At 40.8% G+C, this 17,114-nt stretch overlaps 1 protein-coding gene across 10 annotated transcripts in view; it reads left to right on the top strand.

Annotated features, from left to right (window-relative positions):
• Positions 1-12,128, top strand: part of ATP23 (ATP23 metallopeptidase and ATP synthase assembly factor homolog) — a 75,535-nt gene extending 63,407 nt beyond the window's left edge. For 9 of the 10 annotated variants that reach the window (XM_069584794.1, XM_069584791.1, XM_069584793.1 and 6 more), the window contains 3 exons: positions 2,581-2,718; positions 9,802-9,885; positions 11,670-12,128. In XM_069584794.1, the coding sequence (XP_069440895.1) occupies positions 2,581-2,718; positions 9,802-9,885; positions 11,670-11,873 (426 nt within the window). In that variant the 3' untranslated portion in view covers positions 11,874-12,128. Of the gene's footprint in view, positions 1-1,956; positions 2,142-2,580; positions 2,719-9,801; positions 9,886-11,669 lie in introns of all 10 variants that reach the window. The other variant, XM_069584795.1, reaches the window with a different exon arrangement.
• Positions 12,129-17,114: the final 4,986 nt, after the last annotated feature.

Here is a 17,114-nt window from a genome sequence, read left to right as displayed (position 1 = left end):
GTTTTAACATCTATGTATACAGTCAAACATTGTGTTATGTAGTTGCCTGCTTTTAAAAAAGTTTTAAAAAGATTTACCTATTTGGCTGAACCAGGTCTTAGTTGTGGTAAGTGAGATCTTTTATCTTCATTGCAAAATGTGGGATCTTTAGTTACAGCATGTAAAACCTTTGGCTGTGGGGTGTGGGATCTAGTTCCCTGACCAGGAATCGAACCCCAGACCCCTGCACTGGGAGCGTGGAGTCTTAGCCACTGGACCACCAGGAAAGTCCTTTGTTGCCTGCTTTTAACCTTTATATATACTTGGGGTCGTATATAATACTCTGTCATTTTATGAAATTATACAGGATATAGTCCTCTGTAACTTAATTCTTTTGTACAACGTTGTGAGATTCTTTTGTCTTGTATGCATCCCTGGTTTATTTAGTGTCACTGTTGTATATATTATTCCACTGTATGTCTGTAGTAGAGTTTACTCTCTCTAATGTCATTTCCAACTGTATTATTATAAGCAATGCTGCTGTGAATTCTTCACCTTCTCTCCTGAAGCACACAGGCAGGAGTTGCCATAGGGTCTCTGCCTAGAGTGGATTGCTGGCTCATATCTCATGCATTCACTTGACTTGAACAGCTAACGCCACTTGCTTGCCATGGTTTCCGGTATGCAGCACTCCTGCAGTTGCTCCTTTGGTAGCTCAGCTTCCTGTATCAGCCCTTCAATGTTGAAGTCCCTTAATCCAGAGTGTTACAGCCCCTTCTTTTCTATCTGGCACTCTGCCAAGGTGATCTAATTTGTTTTGCTAGGTCAGAACTCTGTCTTGAGCTCCACATCCGTAGAGCCAAGTGTTCACTGCACAGCTACACTTGGAAGTTTTAAAGGCATCTCAGACCTGACATGTCCAAATCCAAATTGATGATTTTTTACCATCCTCCATCTCCACCCAACTTGGTCTTCTAGTTTTGTATATCTCAGTGAATGGTACCACCATCTATCCTATTACCCAAGCTAGAACTTTAGGGATCATCCTTGATACCTCTATTCCCTTCTCATTTTCTATCCAGCACCAAATTTTGTGCAATCTACCTCCTAAATACCTTTTAGGCTTCTACCACCCTAGCTTGGGCACTATTATCTCTTGCCTGCTGCTGCTGCTGCTGCTAAGTCGCTTCAGTCGTGTCCGACTCTGCGATCCCATAGACGGCAGCCCACCAGGCTCCCCCCCGTCCCCAGGATTCCCCAGGCAAGAACACTGGAGTGGGTTGCCATTTCCTTCTCCAATGCCTAGAATACTTTATTCTCATTCAGTTAGTCTCTCTGCATCCAGTTTGAATCATCTTATGCCTGTTTTTCCAATTGTGGTCAAAAGGATGAAAGCAAAATAAAACACCCCCTGTTTCACTGTTCCCTTTCAGTGACTTCCCATTGCTGTCAGGATAAAGAGTGACTTGGCCCTGATGACCTCACCAGCCCTACCTCATGCCTACCACCTCCAGCTTTGTGCTTCAGTCCTATGGGCCTACCTTCACCTTTTCAAACATTCTTGTCCTTCAACCCTCCCCCTACCCTTTGCATGTATTATTCTCTCTCTGGAATGCTCCCTTCCCCTCTCCTCCAATCTGGCTCCTGTTCATCCATCCATTAGATCCCAGTTTTAACATTCCTTCTGCACAGAACCATTTCCCAACTCTGCAGATCAGGTCTGGTACTCCATTGTATGTACTCATAACAACTGTTATTGCATGTGCTCAAACATTTTGGTAAATATTTGATTAATTTCTATCTCCATTTGTAGACTGTAAATCTAATAGCTCTTGATAAACATTAGTTGAATAAATGAATGTTGAATGAATGTATATAAAATACCTGGGACATGTCCCAGTGTCTGGCACATAGTAAGTATGGAGTAAGTAGAAACTATTATTATTAGGACCCCTCATGTCTTTGTTATTCTTATAGGGTCTTCCTGTAAAGTGTGCTGTTGGCTTTTTGCACTTCTTTCTGAAGGTCTTTCTGAGGACTTTTCCTGGCAATTCTAGTAGAATGGGACAGTGTGGTCATGCATTGTTGATTCATTGCTCATTCAGAAACTTGATAAGAAGCATTTTACATATATTCTCATTTAATTCTCACAGTTCTATGAGGTAGGTAATGTAAGTCATCTCCTTTTGATAGTTGAGGAAACTGAGGCACAGAAAGCTTAAGAAACTTGCCCAAGGTCACTGACTTAGTAAGGAGTGGGGCTGGAATTTGAATCTCTGGTTCATTCCAAGGTCCACAGTTAAATATTATTAAGAGTCCAAGACAGGCTGGTGCATTCCACCCAGCGAGGATGATATGTGAATAAATGTCCTTACACTAAGTGCTGTGCAGTCCAAGGAGAGGAGAGCCCTTGGGGAAGCCTTCCTGGCATGTATGGAGAAGACTGGGCCTTGATGGTGGGGTGGGTGTGGTCTCGATAGAGAAGAGTAGGTGAGGCTTTCCATGCAGTGAGCCCCCTCAGGTGAGAGTGAAGGTGGAATCTTATGAAATGAGAGTAGCTCTTGGAAATAACTGACCTTCTCTCATTTTGGTGCCTCTTAGATTGTTCTGTGCCAGAATAATATCCGTAATCAGGCCCATATGAACAGAGTGGTCACCCACGAGCTCATTCACGCGTTTGATCATTGTCGTGCTCACGTCAATTGGTTCACCAATGTCAGACATTTGGCCTGCTCTGAGGTAAGTTTTATTGTAGAAGATACTTTCCCCCCACCCTGAACATTGTGTGTTTGAACATTTTATTCAAGTATGATTTATTTAAACATATTTGTTTTCTTGTCATAATGCCATGTTAGTCTTTGATTTCCATTTTTAACTACTGAATATAATTTTTGTCTTAAATATAACGTTTAAATCCTAATAATAGTGATTTGACTATTATATGACTAATTATAATATAAAAAAACAATTTTTCCTGTGGAATAAACATTTCCTATATCATAAAATTTATATAAACATTTACTGGGGGCTGTGTACCTAACACTGTTCTGTTTGTGGATTCTTATTTAATCTTCACAACAACCCCTTGAGGTGTAGATACTGTTATTCCCATTTTATTTGGTGAAAAGTGAGGCAGTTGTTTAGATACCATGGTTAGTAAGTGGCAGAGGCAAGATTACAGTCAAAGTTCTTGATGGGTTTGCTGTGCTGCCTTCCACAGGTAAAGTTGCTAGCTTTCTCTAGAATAAAACAGTTCATTTCAAAAATGCAGCATCAGTTCAGTTCAGTCAATCATGTCCGATTCTTTGTGACCCCATGGACTGCAGCACACCAGGCTTCCCTGTCCATTACCAACTCCGGGAGCTTACTCAAACTCATGTCCATCGAGTTGGTGATGCCATCCAACCATCTCATCCTCTGTCATCCCCTTCTCCTCCCGCCTTCAATCTTTCCCAGTATCAGGGTCTTTACCAATGAGTCAGTTTTTCACATCAGGTCGCCAAAGTATTGGAGCTTCAGCTTCAGCATCAGTACTTTGAATGAATATTCAGGACTGATTCCCTTTATGATAGACTGGTTGGATCTCTGCAGTCCAAGGGACCCTCAAGAGTCTTTTCCAACACCACAGTTCAAAAGCGTCAATTCTTTGGTACTCTGCTTTCTGTATAGTGCAACTCTCACATCCATACATGACTGTTGGAAAAACCATGGCTTTGACTAGATGGACCTTTCGTTAGCAAAAGTAATGTCTCTGCTTTTTAATATGCTGTCTAGGTTAGTCATAGCTTTTCTTCCAAGGAGCAAGTGTCTTTTAATTTTATGGCTTCAGTCACCATCTGTAGTGATTTTGGAGCCCCCAAAATAAAGTCTGTCACTGTTTCTATTGTTGTCCCATGAATTTGCCATGAAGTGATGGGACCAGAGGCCATGATCTTAGTTTTCTGAATGATGAATTCTAAGCCAACTTTTTCACTCTCCTCTTTCACTTTCATCAAGAGGCTCTTTAATTCTTCTTCGCTTTCTGCCATAAGAGTGGTGTCATCTGCATATCTGAGGTTACTGATATTTCTCACGGCAATCTTGATTCCAGGTTGTGCTTCATCCAGCCCAGCATTTCGCATGATGTACTCTGCATATAAGTTAAATAAGCAGGGTGACAATATACAGGCTTGATGTACTCCTTTCTCAATTTGGAACCAGTCTTTTGTTCCATGTCCAGTTCTCAGTGTTGCTTCTTGACCTGCATACAGATGTCTCAGGAGGCAGGTCAGATGGTCTGGTATTCCCATCTCTTTCAGAATTTTCCACAGTTTGTTGTGATCTATACAGTCAAAGGTTTTGATGTAGTCAGTAAAGCAGAAGTAGATGTTTTTCTGGAACTCTCTTGCTTTTTCTGTGATCCAATGAATGTTGGCAATTTGATCTCTGGTTCCTCTGCCTTTTCTAAAACCAGCTTGAACATCTGGAAGTTCAGGGTTCATGTACTTTTGAAGCGTGGGTTGGAGGATTTTGAGCATTACTTTGCTAGTGTGTGAGATGAGTGCAATTGTGCAGTAGTTTGAGCATTCTTTGGCATTGGCTTTCTTTGGGATTGGAATGAAAACTGACCTTTTCCAGTCCTGTGGCCACTGCTGAGTTTTCCAAATTTGCTGGCTTATTGAGTGTAGCAGTTTCACAGCATCATCTTTTAGGATTTGAAATAGCTCAACTGGAATTCCATCACCTCCACTAGCTTTGTTCGTAGTGATGCTTCCTTAGGCCCACTTGACTTTGCATTTCAGGATGTCTGGCTCTAGGTGAGTGATCACACCATCATGGTTATCTGGGTCATGAAGATCTTTTTTCTATAGTTCTTCTCTGTATTCTTGCCACTTCTTAAATCTTCTGCTTCTGTTAGGTCCATACCATTTCAGTCTTTTATTGTGCCCATCTTTGCATGAAATGTTCCTTTGGTATGTCTAATTTTCTTGAAGAGATCTCTAGTCTTTCCCATTCTATTGTTTTCCTCTGTTTCTTTGCATTGATCACTGAGGAAGGCTTTCTTATGTCTCCTTTCCATTCTTTGGAACTCTGCATTGAAATGGGTATATCTTTCCTTTTCTCCTTTGCCTTTAGCTTCTCTTCCTTTCTCAGCTATTTGTAAGGCCTCCTCAGACAACCATTTTGCCTTTTGGCATTTCTTTTCCTTGGGGATGGTCTTGATCACTGCCTCCTGTACAATGTCACGAACCTCTGTCCGCAGTTCTTCAGGTACTCTGTCTATCAGATCCAATCCCTTGAATCTATTTCTCACTTCCACTGTATAGGGATTTGGTTTAGGTCATATGTGAATGGTCTAGTGGTTTTTCCTACTTTCTTCAATTTAAGTATGAATTTGGCAATAAGGAGTTCATGATCTGAGCCACAGTCAGCTCCTGGTCTTGTTTTTGCTGATTGTATAGAGCTTCTCCATCTTTGGCTGCAAAGAATATAATCAGTCTGATTTCAGTGTTGACCATCTGGTGATGTCCATGTGTAGAGTCTTCTCTTGTGTTGCTGGAAGAGGGTGTGTTCTCTTGGCAAAACTCGATTAGCCTTTGCCCTACCTCATTCAGTACTCCAAGGCCAAATTTGCCTGTTACTCCAGGTGTCTCTTGACTTCCTACTTTTGCGTTTCAGTCCCCTATAATGAAAAGGACATTTTTTGGGGGTGTTAGTTCTAGAAGGTCTTGTAGGTCTTCATAGAACTGTTCAACTTCAGCTTCTTTGGCATTACTTACTGGTTGGGGCATAGACTTGGATTACAGTGATATTGAGTGGTTTGCCTTGGAAATGAACAGAGATTATTCGAGATTGCACCAAAATACTGCGTTTCTTTTGTTGACTATAAAGGCTACTCCATTTCTTCTAAGGGATTCTTGCCCACAGTAGTATATATAATGGTCATCTGAGTTAAATTTACCCATTCCAGTCCATTTTAGTTCACTGATTCCTAAAATGTCAATGTTCACTCATGCTATCTCCTATTTGACTACTTCCAATTTACCTTGATTCATGGACCTAACATTCCAGGTTCCTATGCAATATCGTTCTTTACAGCATTAGACTTTACTTCCATCACCAATCACATCCACAACTGGGTGTTGTTTTTCTTTGGCTCCGTCTCTTCATTCTTTCTGGAGTTATTTCTCCACTGTTCTCTCCTAGCATAGGGGCACCTGCCTACCCGGGGAGTTCGTGTTTCAGTGTCCTATCTTTTTGCCTATCTTTGCCTATCTTTGATGGCAGAGTAGAAGGATATGGACTCATCTTCTGTGAGAACTCCAAAATTACAACTCGCTGCTGAACAACTGTCGACATGAGAATGCCCACCAAAAAATATACCCCATGTCCAAGGGCAAAGGAGAAGCCCCAGCAAGACGGTAGGAGGGGCCAAATTGCGTTTAGAATCAAACCCCATACCTGCCAGAGACACTCGGTGGTCTCAAACAAAACCTTGTGCACACCAGGAGACTCCACAGAGACTGAGCCAGACCTGCGCCTGAGTGTTTGCATGTCTTTGCTTGGAAACCTGCCTTTCTTCAAGATTCATGTCAATCATTTAATGGCCCGGGTGAACTCACCTTGTGCCAGTGTTATCTCAAAATGCATGTTGTGGGTGAAGGGCCTGGTGCCAATCTCTGAGTTTTGAGACATTTCCTTTCTCTCATCTACAGCCTGCTAGTAGCTATATAGGATTCCCTGGTGGCTCAGATGGTGAAGAGTCTGCCTGCAATTCGGGAGACCTGGGTTTGATCCCTGGGTTGGGAAGATCCCCTGGAGAAGGAAATGGCAATCCACTCCAGTATTCTTGCCTGGAAAATCCCATGGACAGAGGAACCTGGCAGGCTACAGTCCGTGGGGTCACAGAGTCAGACACGACTGAGCAACTTCACTTTCAAGATGATATTACATGTTTGAGTATGTCCTGTGGAGGTGCAGGTCAGCAGTGGCCTGCCGCTGGGGCAGGGGCTCTGGGTGCAGCAGACCTGGGTTTGGCATAAGCCCTCTTGGAGGAGGTCGCTATTAACTGTACCATAGAGCTGCCAGAACTTACACAGAACTGGGAAAACAGACTCTTGGAGGGCACAAACAGAACCTTGTGTGTACCAGGACACAGAGACCCCACAGAGACTGAGCCAGAACTATGTCTGAGTGTGACCTGTGGAGGTACAGGTCAGCAGTGGCCTGCCGCAGGGGCAGGGGCTCTGGGTACAGCAGCCGGGGGTATGGCATAAGCCCTCTTGGAGGAGGTTGCCATTAACCCCACCATAGAGCCGCCAGGACTTACACAGGACTGGGGAAACAGACTCTTGGTGGGTACAAACAAAACTTTGTGTGCACCAGGACCCAGGAGAAAGGAGCAGTGACCCCACAAGAGACTGACCCAGACTTGCCCGTGAGTGTCCAGGAGTCTCTGGTGGAGGTGTGGGTTGGCGGTGGCCTGGAACAAGGTCCACGGCACTGAGTGCAGCAGTGCCTTATGCGTGCACAGGACCTTTTGAAGGAGGTTGCCATTATCTTCATTACCTCCACCATAGTTTTGGCCTCAGGTCAAACAACAGGGAGGGGACACAGCCCCGCCAATCAACAGAAAATTAGATTAAAGGTTTTCTGAGCATGACCCCGCCCATCAGAAGAAGACCCAGTTTCCCCCTCAATCAGTCTCTCCCATCAGGAAGCTTCCATAAGCCTCTTATCCTTATCCATCTGGGGACAGACAGAATGAAAACCACAATCACAGAAAACTGATCAAACTGATCACATGGACCACAACCTTCTCTAGTTCAATGAAACCATGAGCCATACTGTGTTAGGCCGCCCAAGGTAGATGGGTCAAGGTGGAGAGTTCTGACAAAACATGGTTCACTGGAGAAGGGAATGGCAAACCACTTTCAGTATTCTTGCCTTGAGAACCCCATGAACAGTATGAAAAATACAATATAGGAAGATATTTATTATTATCTTCCTATGTTGATTGGATTGCTTTCAGAAATACATATATATATATATGCTCCTAGAAAGACATTTGTATTTCATACTTGCATTTCATTAATTGAAGAGTGCAATGTGCTGAGAAGCTTAAAAAATTAAACATAAATTTCAAGCTTATATTTCATAATTTAGATTATTTTTTCTTTCCCTTGAAATTAATAAGCAGCCTCACTGCATCTGATTATAACTCATATAATTTGGAAAAAAGACTGAAACCTGAGCTTTTGAATATTTCTCTCTCTTGGGTGTTACAAGAATTAATGCCTGTTAGCTAGTTAAAGTGTGTTAAGTGCTTTGAGCTCCTCAGAGGAATGAAGCTATGTTATTATAGGAGCATCAAGAAGTGGGCCATCTGATTGCAGTGAATGAGCAAAATTGTGGCCAGGCTGGCTATAGAATGTGGGTAGTTCCACAACTCTTTCACATATTAAAGCTGCTTTTCAGAGTAGGAAATGGGAACCCACTCTAATATTCTTACCTGGAAAATTCCATGGACAGAGGAGCCTGGCGGACTCCAGTCCATGGGGTTGCAAAGAGTCGGAAAACACGACTGAGCACATCCACAAAGCTGCGTCTTACCTTAAAGATACAGCAAATTGGAAAATACGTGCTGACCTCAGGCTGTCATATTCATAGCATGACCAGTTTGGAGTGTTCTTGGTTCCTGTACCCATTAACTTTTCACAGGCCAATTGAGGCCTTGGAGGAAGGTCATGAACTTACATGGGTTTAGGGAAGGTCCAGGAGAGTTTCAGTGGTTTGGGCTAGGAGGACTGGGAGGTTTGTGCGCCTGAGTGTCTTAGGTACTATTCTGTTTTATGCGCATATTAAGAATCAGTTTGTAGGTCTTTGGAAGAATTCTTTCTTGAAGTCCTTTTGGTCATTTCTAGAAGTGAGAACAGAGTATCTGTAAAGATTGTAGAGGGCAGAATCGTTAACTCAGAAGTCCAGCTCTGACTTTTGGTTGCAAAAGAAATTAGTTCTGTCATTAAGGCCCCAGAGAAACATTTTCAAAATTCCTTTTGAATAGGTGATATTTTGTAGCTTAGCTCATAGATGTCTGGCCTTCTTTAAAAACATGCTTTTCTGAATTCAGTAGTTGTTTGTTTATTTATTGGTTGTGCTGGATCTTCGTTGCCATGCCGTCTTTTGTCTTTTCTCTAGCTGCAGCCAGCAGGGGCTAACTCTGCTTGCGGTGTACCAGCTTCTCATTGTGGTGGCTTCTCTTGTTGCAGAGCATGGGCCTCGGTAGTTATGGCACAAGGGCTTGGTAGTTACGGTTCCTGGACTCTAGAGCACAGGCTCAGTAATTGTGGCGCGTGGGATTAGTTGCTCCACGGCATGTGGGATCTTCTTGGACAAGAGATCAAACCCATGTCTCCTGTATTGGCAGCAGATTCTTTAGCACTCACCCACCAGAGAAGCCCTTTGCTCTTTTTCTTAACTTAAGAACTTCTTAAGTCAACAGTGAAGTGAAGTTGCTCAGTCGTGTCCGACTCTTTGTGACCCCATGGACTGTAGCCCACCAGTCTCCTCAGTCCATGGAATTTTCCAGGCAAGATTACTGGAGTGGGTTGCCATTTCCTTCTCCAGCGGATCTTCCCAACCCAGGGATCGAACCCGGGTCTTCCACACGGCAGGCAGACGCTTTACTGTCTGAGCCACCAGTTGAAAAAATCTCACAGATACTCTGTCCTCAGAAAATTATGCCAATTTTATATTCTTTTATAATAAAAAAAATCAGCTGATATAAAGGTATAGAGCACAAGTGCTTACTTTCTTTTTGTCTGCCTTCTGTCTTTGTGATAGGTTCGAGCTGCTAACCTGAGTGGGGACTGCTCACTTTTAAATGAAATATTCAGGTTGCATTTTGGATTAAAACAACACCATCAGGTAAAAACTAACACATGAAATCGCTTAACTGTCAAGAGTGCTATGAGTGGAAATAATGAATAGAGAAATGAGAAGTACATTTAGTATTTGAAATGTGAAAGAACTATTATTTGAAAAGAATACAACATGTATATCACTTAAACCAATAGAGGGAATTCAGTTATGTTTTATAATTAAGGGCAAGCTCTGTGACTGGGAGATTTTCACAGTGAAAAGAGCTATGATATCTCGCATGGGATCATTTTGGATGGGGGTAGATAATGAATGGAGATGAAATCACATCCTGTCTTCTATTCTAACAGTCCTGAACTTCTGTTTCAAACTATCATTGTTCTTAAAAAAGTAATGCCTGTCAGAACAGAGACTGCAGCGCAGCGCGGGGTGTATTAGCGCTCCTTTATCAAGGCTGTGTGATGTGACAGCAAAGCTCTGCATCGGCACAGACTTAACTATGAAGAGCTGAGCTGAGAGGTTTTGTGAACAAAACAAAATGAAAACTATAGGCAAGATCAGTCCTGCTGGAAAGCTTTTAACATCACCGATAAATGGACCTGGGGAGAGGAAATTTAGAACTGATGGACTGGTGAAGAATGTGAGCAGTTCTTCCCACAGCAACCAAGAGGCTCTGTGTCCACACTGAGGAGAAGGGCTGGTCAGAGCTTTTCTGTGGGAAGAGGTTGCTGGGCCAGTTTGTGACGTACATGGGCATCAGGGTAGCAGTTTCAACCAGATGTAGAAAGGACAGGCTTGGAACAACAACAGGAAGGTCCTTGGTGGAGTAACTCAACTCAGCTCTGGGGAGGAAGGTGGAATGTCACAGTGAACTAAGAGAAACTGTGAACTCAGGGAATGGAAGTCAGAAGGCAAACCTGGGACCTGGGAAGGGTGACTGCGCAGATAAGGCTGTTACGCTTTCAGCCTGTGCCAGCTCCACTTGGTGATGTGCCGCTGACTTGTCCTGAGCCACATGGCGTCTGTGCCCTCCAATCCCTGCTCTTCTGGTGAAGTCAGCCCAGGCAGCATTTGAATGGGCCGTGTGTTCTGGCTCTCAGTGGAAAGAGTGGAGGCAGGGTGCACTCAGCACATCCCCAAGAAGAGGCTGATGCACATAAGGCATGTCCTCCGGGGCCAAGAGTCTTTGAAAGAAAGCTCTCCTCTTTTTACCTCGGGTTGGAAGTAGCGGTGGATGAATACAGCGGGCGATAGGATGGAGATAAGTGGAGGCAGTGGGAGAAGAGTCCTAGCTTTTGTATAGCAGGTGCCCAAGAAAAAAACTTGTTTGATTTTTTTTTTTTCCCCCCTGAAAAATTAGAAAACCTTCAAATTTTGTGTGTGGTTTCCTGTTGCCTCCAGGGGAGATGCCCCTCTCAAAGGAAGTTATCCAGCAATGGTCAGCTATGAAAAATTGAGAGAGAGAGAGGCACAGCAGTATATTTCAGATTTATTCAAGTTAAAAAAATTCAACCAGAACTTTATTTATAGACTTTTAAAATGATTTTTCAAATTGGGAGTTACTGTTTAGCAGATATTGCCTAGAACTTATCATCATTGGGAAAGATAAGAAGAAGGGAAGAGAGGAAGAGATCTTTCTTATACCTAAATAATTTTAGATTGAGCTAAACATGCTCCATAATTGCATCTTTATTTTTTGGACTGATCAAAATGAATAAAATAACATGAGAGAAAATTAATTTTGACTGTGGTTCGGACCTTTTGTGAAGTGTTACTATTTCATGAGTAAATTTTCATATAAGATTAACACTATATACTTTCTTGCTCCTTAGACTTGTGTGCGAGACAGAGCCATTCGTTCTATCCTGGCTGTTAGGAACATTAGCAAAGAAGTAGCTCAGAAAGCTGTTGATGAAGTTTTTGAGTCTTGTTTCAATGACCATGAACCTTTTGGAAGGATCCCTCATAATAAGACCTATGCAAAATATGCTCATAGAGACTTTCAAAACCGGGATCGATACTACTCAAATATATGAAGACAATGATATTTTATACTATAGAGCTTCAGTGATCATGAAGAAAGTATGGTTCCTAAGTGGACAAACATAAACGATCAATTAAATACAGGGAAGGCACAGAAGATGCTGATTCTAACATCAGAAAAAGTAACTGTGGTGAGAAATGAAATTGCCTTAAATGCAAAGGCAAACACTGTATCTTTGTAGCTTTGGATCTTCATTTACCAGTTGGTAAATAAAGCAAATAAATTGTTAATTTAAAATTTTCTACAATATACTTGTTATTACTTGTGTTTTGTTTTTATGATAGTTATTTGTTTTTATTATATGTGATTATTTTAATACTTGATTATGGAACCTGTGAAATATGCCCTTGTATGATGTGTATTTCTTCTTTGGAAAAATGTCTTCAGATCCTCCACCCATTTTTAAATCAGGTTGTTTGTTTTTTGATGTTGAGTTGTATGAGTTTTTGTATATTTTTAAAGTAACCCCTTATCAGATATTGTTTGCAAATATCTTCTGCCATTTAGCAGGTGACCTTTTCATGTTGTTGATGGTTTCCTTTGCTATGCAAAGCCTTTTTAGTTTGATGTCCCTTTTGTTTATTTTTGCTGTTCTTTTGCTTGCCTGAGGAAACATATCAAAACAAAAATTACTAAGGGTGATGACAAAGAGTTTACTGCCTATGTTTTCTTCTAGAAGTTTTCTGGTTTCAGGTCTTACTTTTAAGTCTTTAATTCATTTTGAATTTACTTTTGTGCATTGTGTGAGAAAATAGTCCAGGTTGATTTTTTTTTTTTTTGTATGTAGTTGTTCAGTTTTCCCAGTACCATTTATTGCAGAGACTGTCTTTTCCTCAATGTATATTCTTGATTCCTTTGTCATAGGTTAGTTGCCTATATAAGTGTGGGTTCATTGCTGGGCTCTATTCTGTTCCATTAATCTGTGTCCAGTTTTGTGCCAGTGCCATTTCTGTTCAGATTAGTATAGCTTTTGTAGCATAGTTTGAAATCAGGCAGCATGATAACTCTAGCTCTGTTCTCCTTCTCAAGATTGTTTTCGCTATTGTTTCTTGTGTTTCTGTACAAATTTTAGAATTATTTGCTGTTCTGCTGCTGCTAAGTCACGTCAGTTGTGTCTGACTCTGTGTGACCCCATAGACGGGAGCCCACCAGGCTCCTCTGTCCCTGGAATTCTCCAGGCAAGAATACTGTTCTAGTTGTGTGAAAAATACTATTGGTATTTTGATAGGGATTGTATTGAATCTGTAGATTGCCTTGGATAATATGGTCATTTTAACAATATTCTTCTAATCCATGAGCATGGTATATCTTTTCCTCTGTTTGTGTCATCTTCAGTTTCTTTAATTAGCATCTTATAGTTTTCCAAGTACAAGTCTTTTACTTCCTTAGATATATTCCTAGGTATTTAGTTCCTTTTGGTGTAATTATAAATGGTATTATTTTCCTATTTTCTTTTTCTGATAGTTCATTGTTAGTGTATAGAAACACAACAAATTCAACAGCATATTAATAGGATCACACACCGTAACCAAGTGGGATTATTGCTGGGGTACAAGGATGGTTCAACATATTAAAACTGGTCAGTGGATTATAACACATTAACAGAGTGAAGGAAAAAAATCACATGGTTGTCTCAATCGATGCAGAAAAAGCATTTGACAAAATTCACCACCCATTTATGATAAAAACTCTCCAGAAAGTGAGCACAGAGGGAACCTACTTCAAAATAATAAAGGCTGTATATGACAAACCCACAGCTGATATTGTACTCAGCAGTGAACAAGACAAGGATTTACACTCTTGCTACTTTTATTCAACATAGTTTCGAAAGTACTAGCCATAGCAATCAGATGAAAAATAAATAAAAAGGAATCCAAATTGGAAAAGAAGCAAAACTGTCAGTGTTTGCAGAAGGCATGAACTATATATAGAAAATCCTAAAGATGCTACCAGAAGACTACTAGAGCTCATCAATGAGTTAAGTGAAGTTGCAGGATATAAAATTAATACACAGAAATCATTTTCATTTCTATACAATAACAATGAAAAGTCAGAAAGAGAAATTATGGACACAATCCCATTTACCATCACATCAAAAAGGATAAAATGCCCAGGAATAAACTTACCCAGGGCTCAGACAGTAAAAAATCTGCCTGTAATGTGGGAGACCCAGGTTCTATCCCTGGGTTGGGAAGATCTCCTGGTGAAAGGAATGGCAACCCACTCCAGGTTTCTTGCATGGAGAATTCCATGGGTAGAGGAGCCTGGGGGACTACAGACTACCCCTAGGGTTGCAAAGAGTTGGACACGACTGAGCAACTCACACACACACACAAACTTGCCAAGGAGACAAAAGACCTGTACTCTGAAAACTATAAGACATTGATGAAAGAAATCAAACATAATACAAATGAAAGATAAATCATAATTTTGGATTGAAAGAATCGATATTGTCAAAGTGATTATACTACCCAAAGCAGTCTACAGACTCAGTACAATCCCTATCAAATTACCATTTGCATTTTTCACAAAACCAGAACAAAAAAATTTAAAATTTGTATAGAAACACAAAAGATTCCAAATAGCCAAGGCATTCCTGAGAAAGAAAAACAGCTGGAAGAATCAGGCTCCCTGACTAGAGACTATATTACAAAGCTGTAGTCATCAAAATGGTACTGACACAAAAACAGAAGTATAGGCTAATGGAACAGGATAGAAAACCGAGAAATAAACCCATGCACTGATGATAAATTAATCTACAACAAAGGAAGCAAGAGTATGTAATAAAGACAGTCTCAAATTAAGTAGTGCTGGGAAAACTAGACAGTCACATGTAAAAGAATGAAATTAGAACATTTTCTAACACCATACACAAAAATTAACTCAAAATAGATTAATGACCTAAATATAAGACTGGATACTATAAAACTCTTAGAGGAAAATAGGCAGAACATTCTTTGATGTAAATTGTAGCAGTATCTTTTTGGAGCCACATCCTAGAGTAATGCAAACAAAAGCAAACAGATGGGGCCTAATTAAACTTAAAAAAACTTTTGTACATCCAAGGAAACCATAAACAGAATGAAAAGACAACCACAGAATGGGAGAAAATATTTGCAAATGAACTGACTGACAAGGGATTAATCTCCAAAATATACAAACAGCTCATGCAGCGCAATATCAAGAAAACATGTAACCCTGGGCAGAAGATCGAAATAGACATTTCTTCAAAGAAGACAGAGATGGCCAAAAAGCACATGAAAAGATGCTTAACATTGCTAATTATTGTAGAAATGCAAATCAAAACTACCATGAGGTATCACCTCACACGGCCACAATGGCCATCATCAAAAAAGTTTACAAACAATACATGCTAAGAGAGGGTGTGGAGAAAAGGGACCCCTCCCATACTGTTGGTGGGAATGTGTATTGGTGCAGCCAGTATGGTACACAGTATGGAATTTCCTTAAACTAAAAAAAGTTGCAGTGTGACCCAGCAATCCTGTTCCTATCCAGGGAAAGCTGTAATTTGAGAAGATACAGGCGCTCCATGTTCATAGCAGCATTATGCACAATAGCCAACATGGAAGCAACCTAAATGTCCATCGACAGAGGAATGGATAAAGATGTGGTGCATACATGCAACGGAAAATTACTCGGCCATAAAAAATGATGAAACAATGCCATTTTCAGTGACGTGGAGGGACTGAGAAATTAAATCTGAGAAAGACAAATATCATAATCACTTATATTTGGAATCTAAAAATGATACAAATGAACTTATTTACAAACAAACAGACTCATAGACTTTGAAAACCAACATGGTTACCAAAGGGGAAAGTTAGAGGGAAGGGATAAATTAGGAGTTTGGGATTAACATATACACTATTATATATAAAATAGATAACAAGGTCTTACTGTATAGCACAGGGAACTCTTTATTCTGTAATAACTTACATCTACAGAAGAATCTGGAAAAGAATGGATAAATATATATTTATAACTGAATCACGTTGCTCTGTGGTAGTGTTCAGTTGCTAAGTCATGGCTGACTCTTTGCAACCCCCCTGGACTGCAGCATGCCAGGCTTCCCTGTCCTCTACTGTCTCCAGGAGTTTGCTCATGTCCATTGAGTGGGTGATGCTATGTTGCTATATCTGAAGCTAATACAACATTGTAAATCAACTATAATACAAAATAAAAATTTAAAGAGAATAACTCTGACAATCAGGCAAACCATGGATTGGAAGAAAATATTTATCTGACAACTCTAATGTGAAAATACAGAGTTTCTATGACTCAAGATAGGGGTGGCTCAAATAGTAAAGAATCTGCCTGTTATGTGGGAGACCTGGGTTTGATCCCTGGGTTGGGAAGATCCCTGGAGAAGGGAATGGCAACACTTCGGTATTCTTGCCTGGAAAATTACATGGACAGAAGAGCCTGGTGAGCTACAGGCCATGGGGATTGAAAATAGTTGGACACGACTGAGTGACTAATATACACACATATACATGACTTAAGAATAGAAAAGTAACCCATTTTAAAAATTAACAAAAACACTTAACAGACACTTTACAAAGGAAGGTACATAATTGACCAATAAACACTTCAATGAGAAACTACACACTACACACCCACTAGGAAAGCAAATATTTAATAGACTGCTGACAATATTTGTTAAGATGTGCAAACAGAACCAGAGAAGGCAATGGCACCCCACTCTAGTACTCTTGCGGGGGTTGCTAAGAGTAGGACACGACTGAGCGACTTCACTTTCACTTTTCACTTTCATGCATTGGAGAAGGAAATGGCAACCCACTCCAGTGTTCTTGCCTGGAGAATCCCAGGGACGGGGGAGCCTGGTGGGCTACCGACTATGGGGTCGCACAGAGTGGGACACGACTGAAACGACTCAGCAGCAGCAGCAGCAGCAAACAGAACTCTCATGAATTACTGGTAGGAATGTAAAATAATATCACTTCAAAAAAAGGTTTGGCAGTTTCATATAAAGTTAAACATTCACCTGTCCCTTGACTGTGCTGTCCTGAACTTGGTATTTTATTTAAGAGAGATGAAAACAAACCCACAAAAAGACTTGTATAAGAATGTCTATAACATGATAAGTTAACTTATTTATAATACCTAAAACCTGGAAACAATGAAATGTCTGTCAACAGGTGAATGAGTAAACAAATTATGGTATATTTTTACCCTGGAATACTGCTCAGCA

The sequence above is a fragment of the Ovis canadensis genome, chromosome 3 (assembly GCF_042477335.2).
Source record: "Ovis canadensis isolate MfBH-ARS-UI-01 breed Bighorn chromosome 3, ARS-UI_OviCan_v2, whole genome shotgun sequence".
NCBI classification, from domain to species: domain Eukaryota; kingdom Metazoa; phylum Chordata; class Mammalia; order Artiodactyla; family Bovidae; genus Ovis; species Ovis canadensis.
This window is presented reverse-complemented; position numbering and strand designations above follow the sequence as displayed.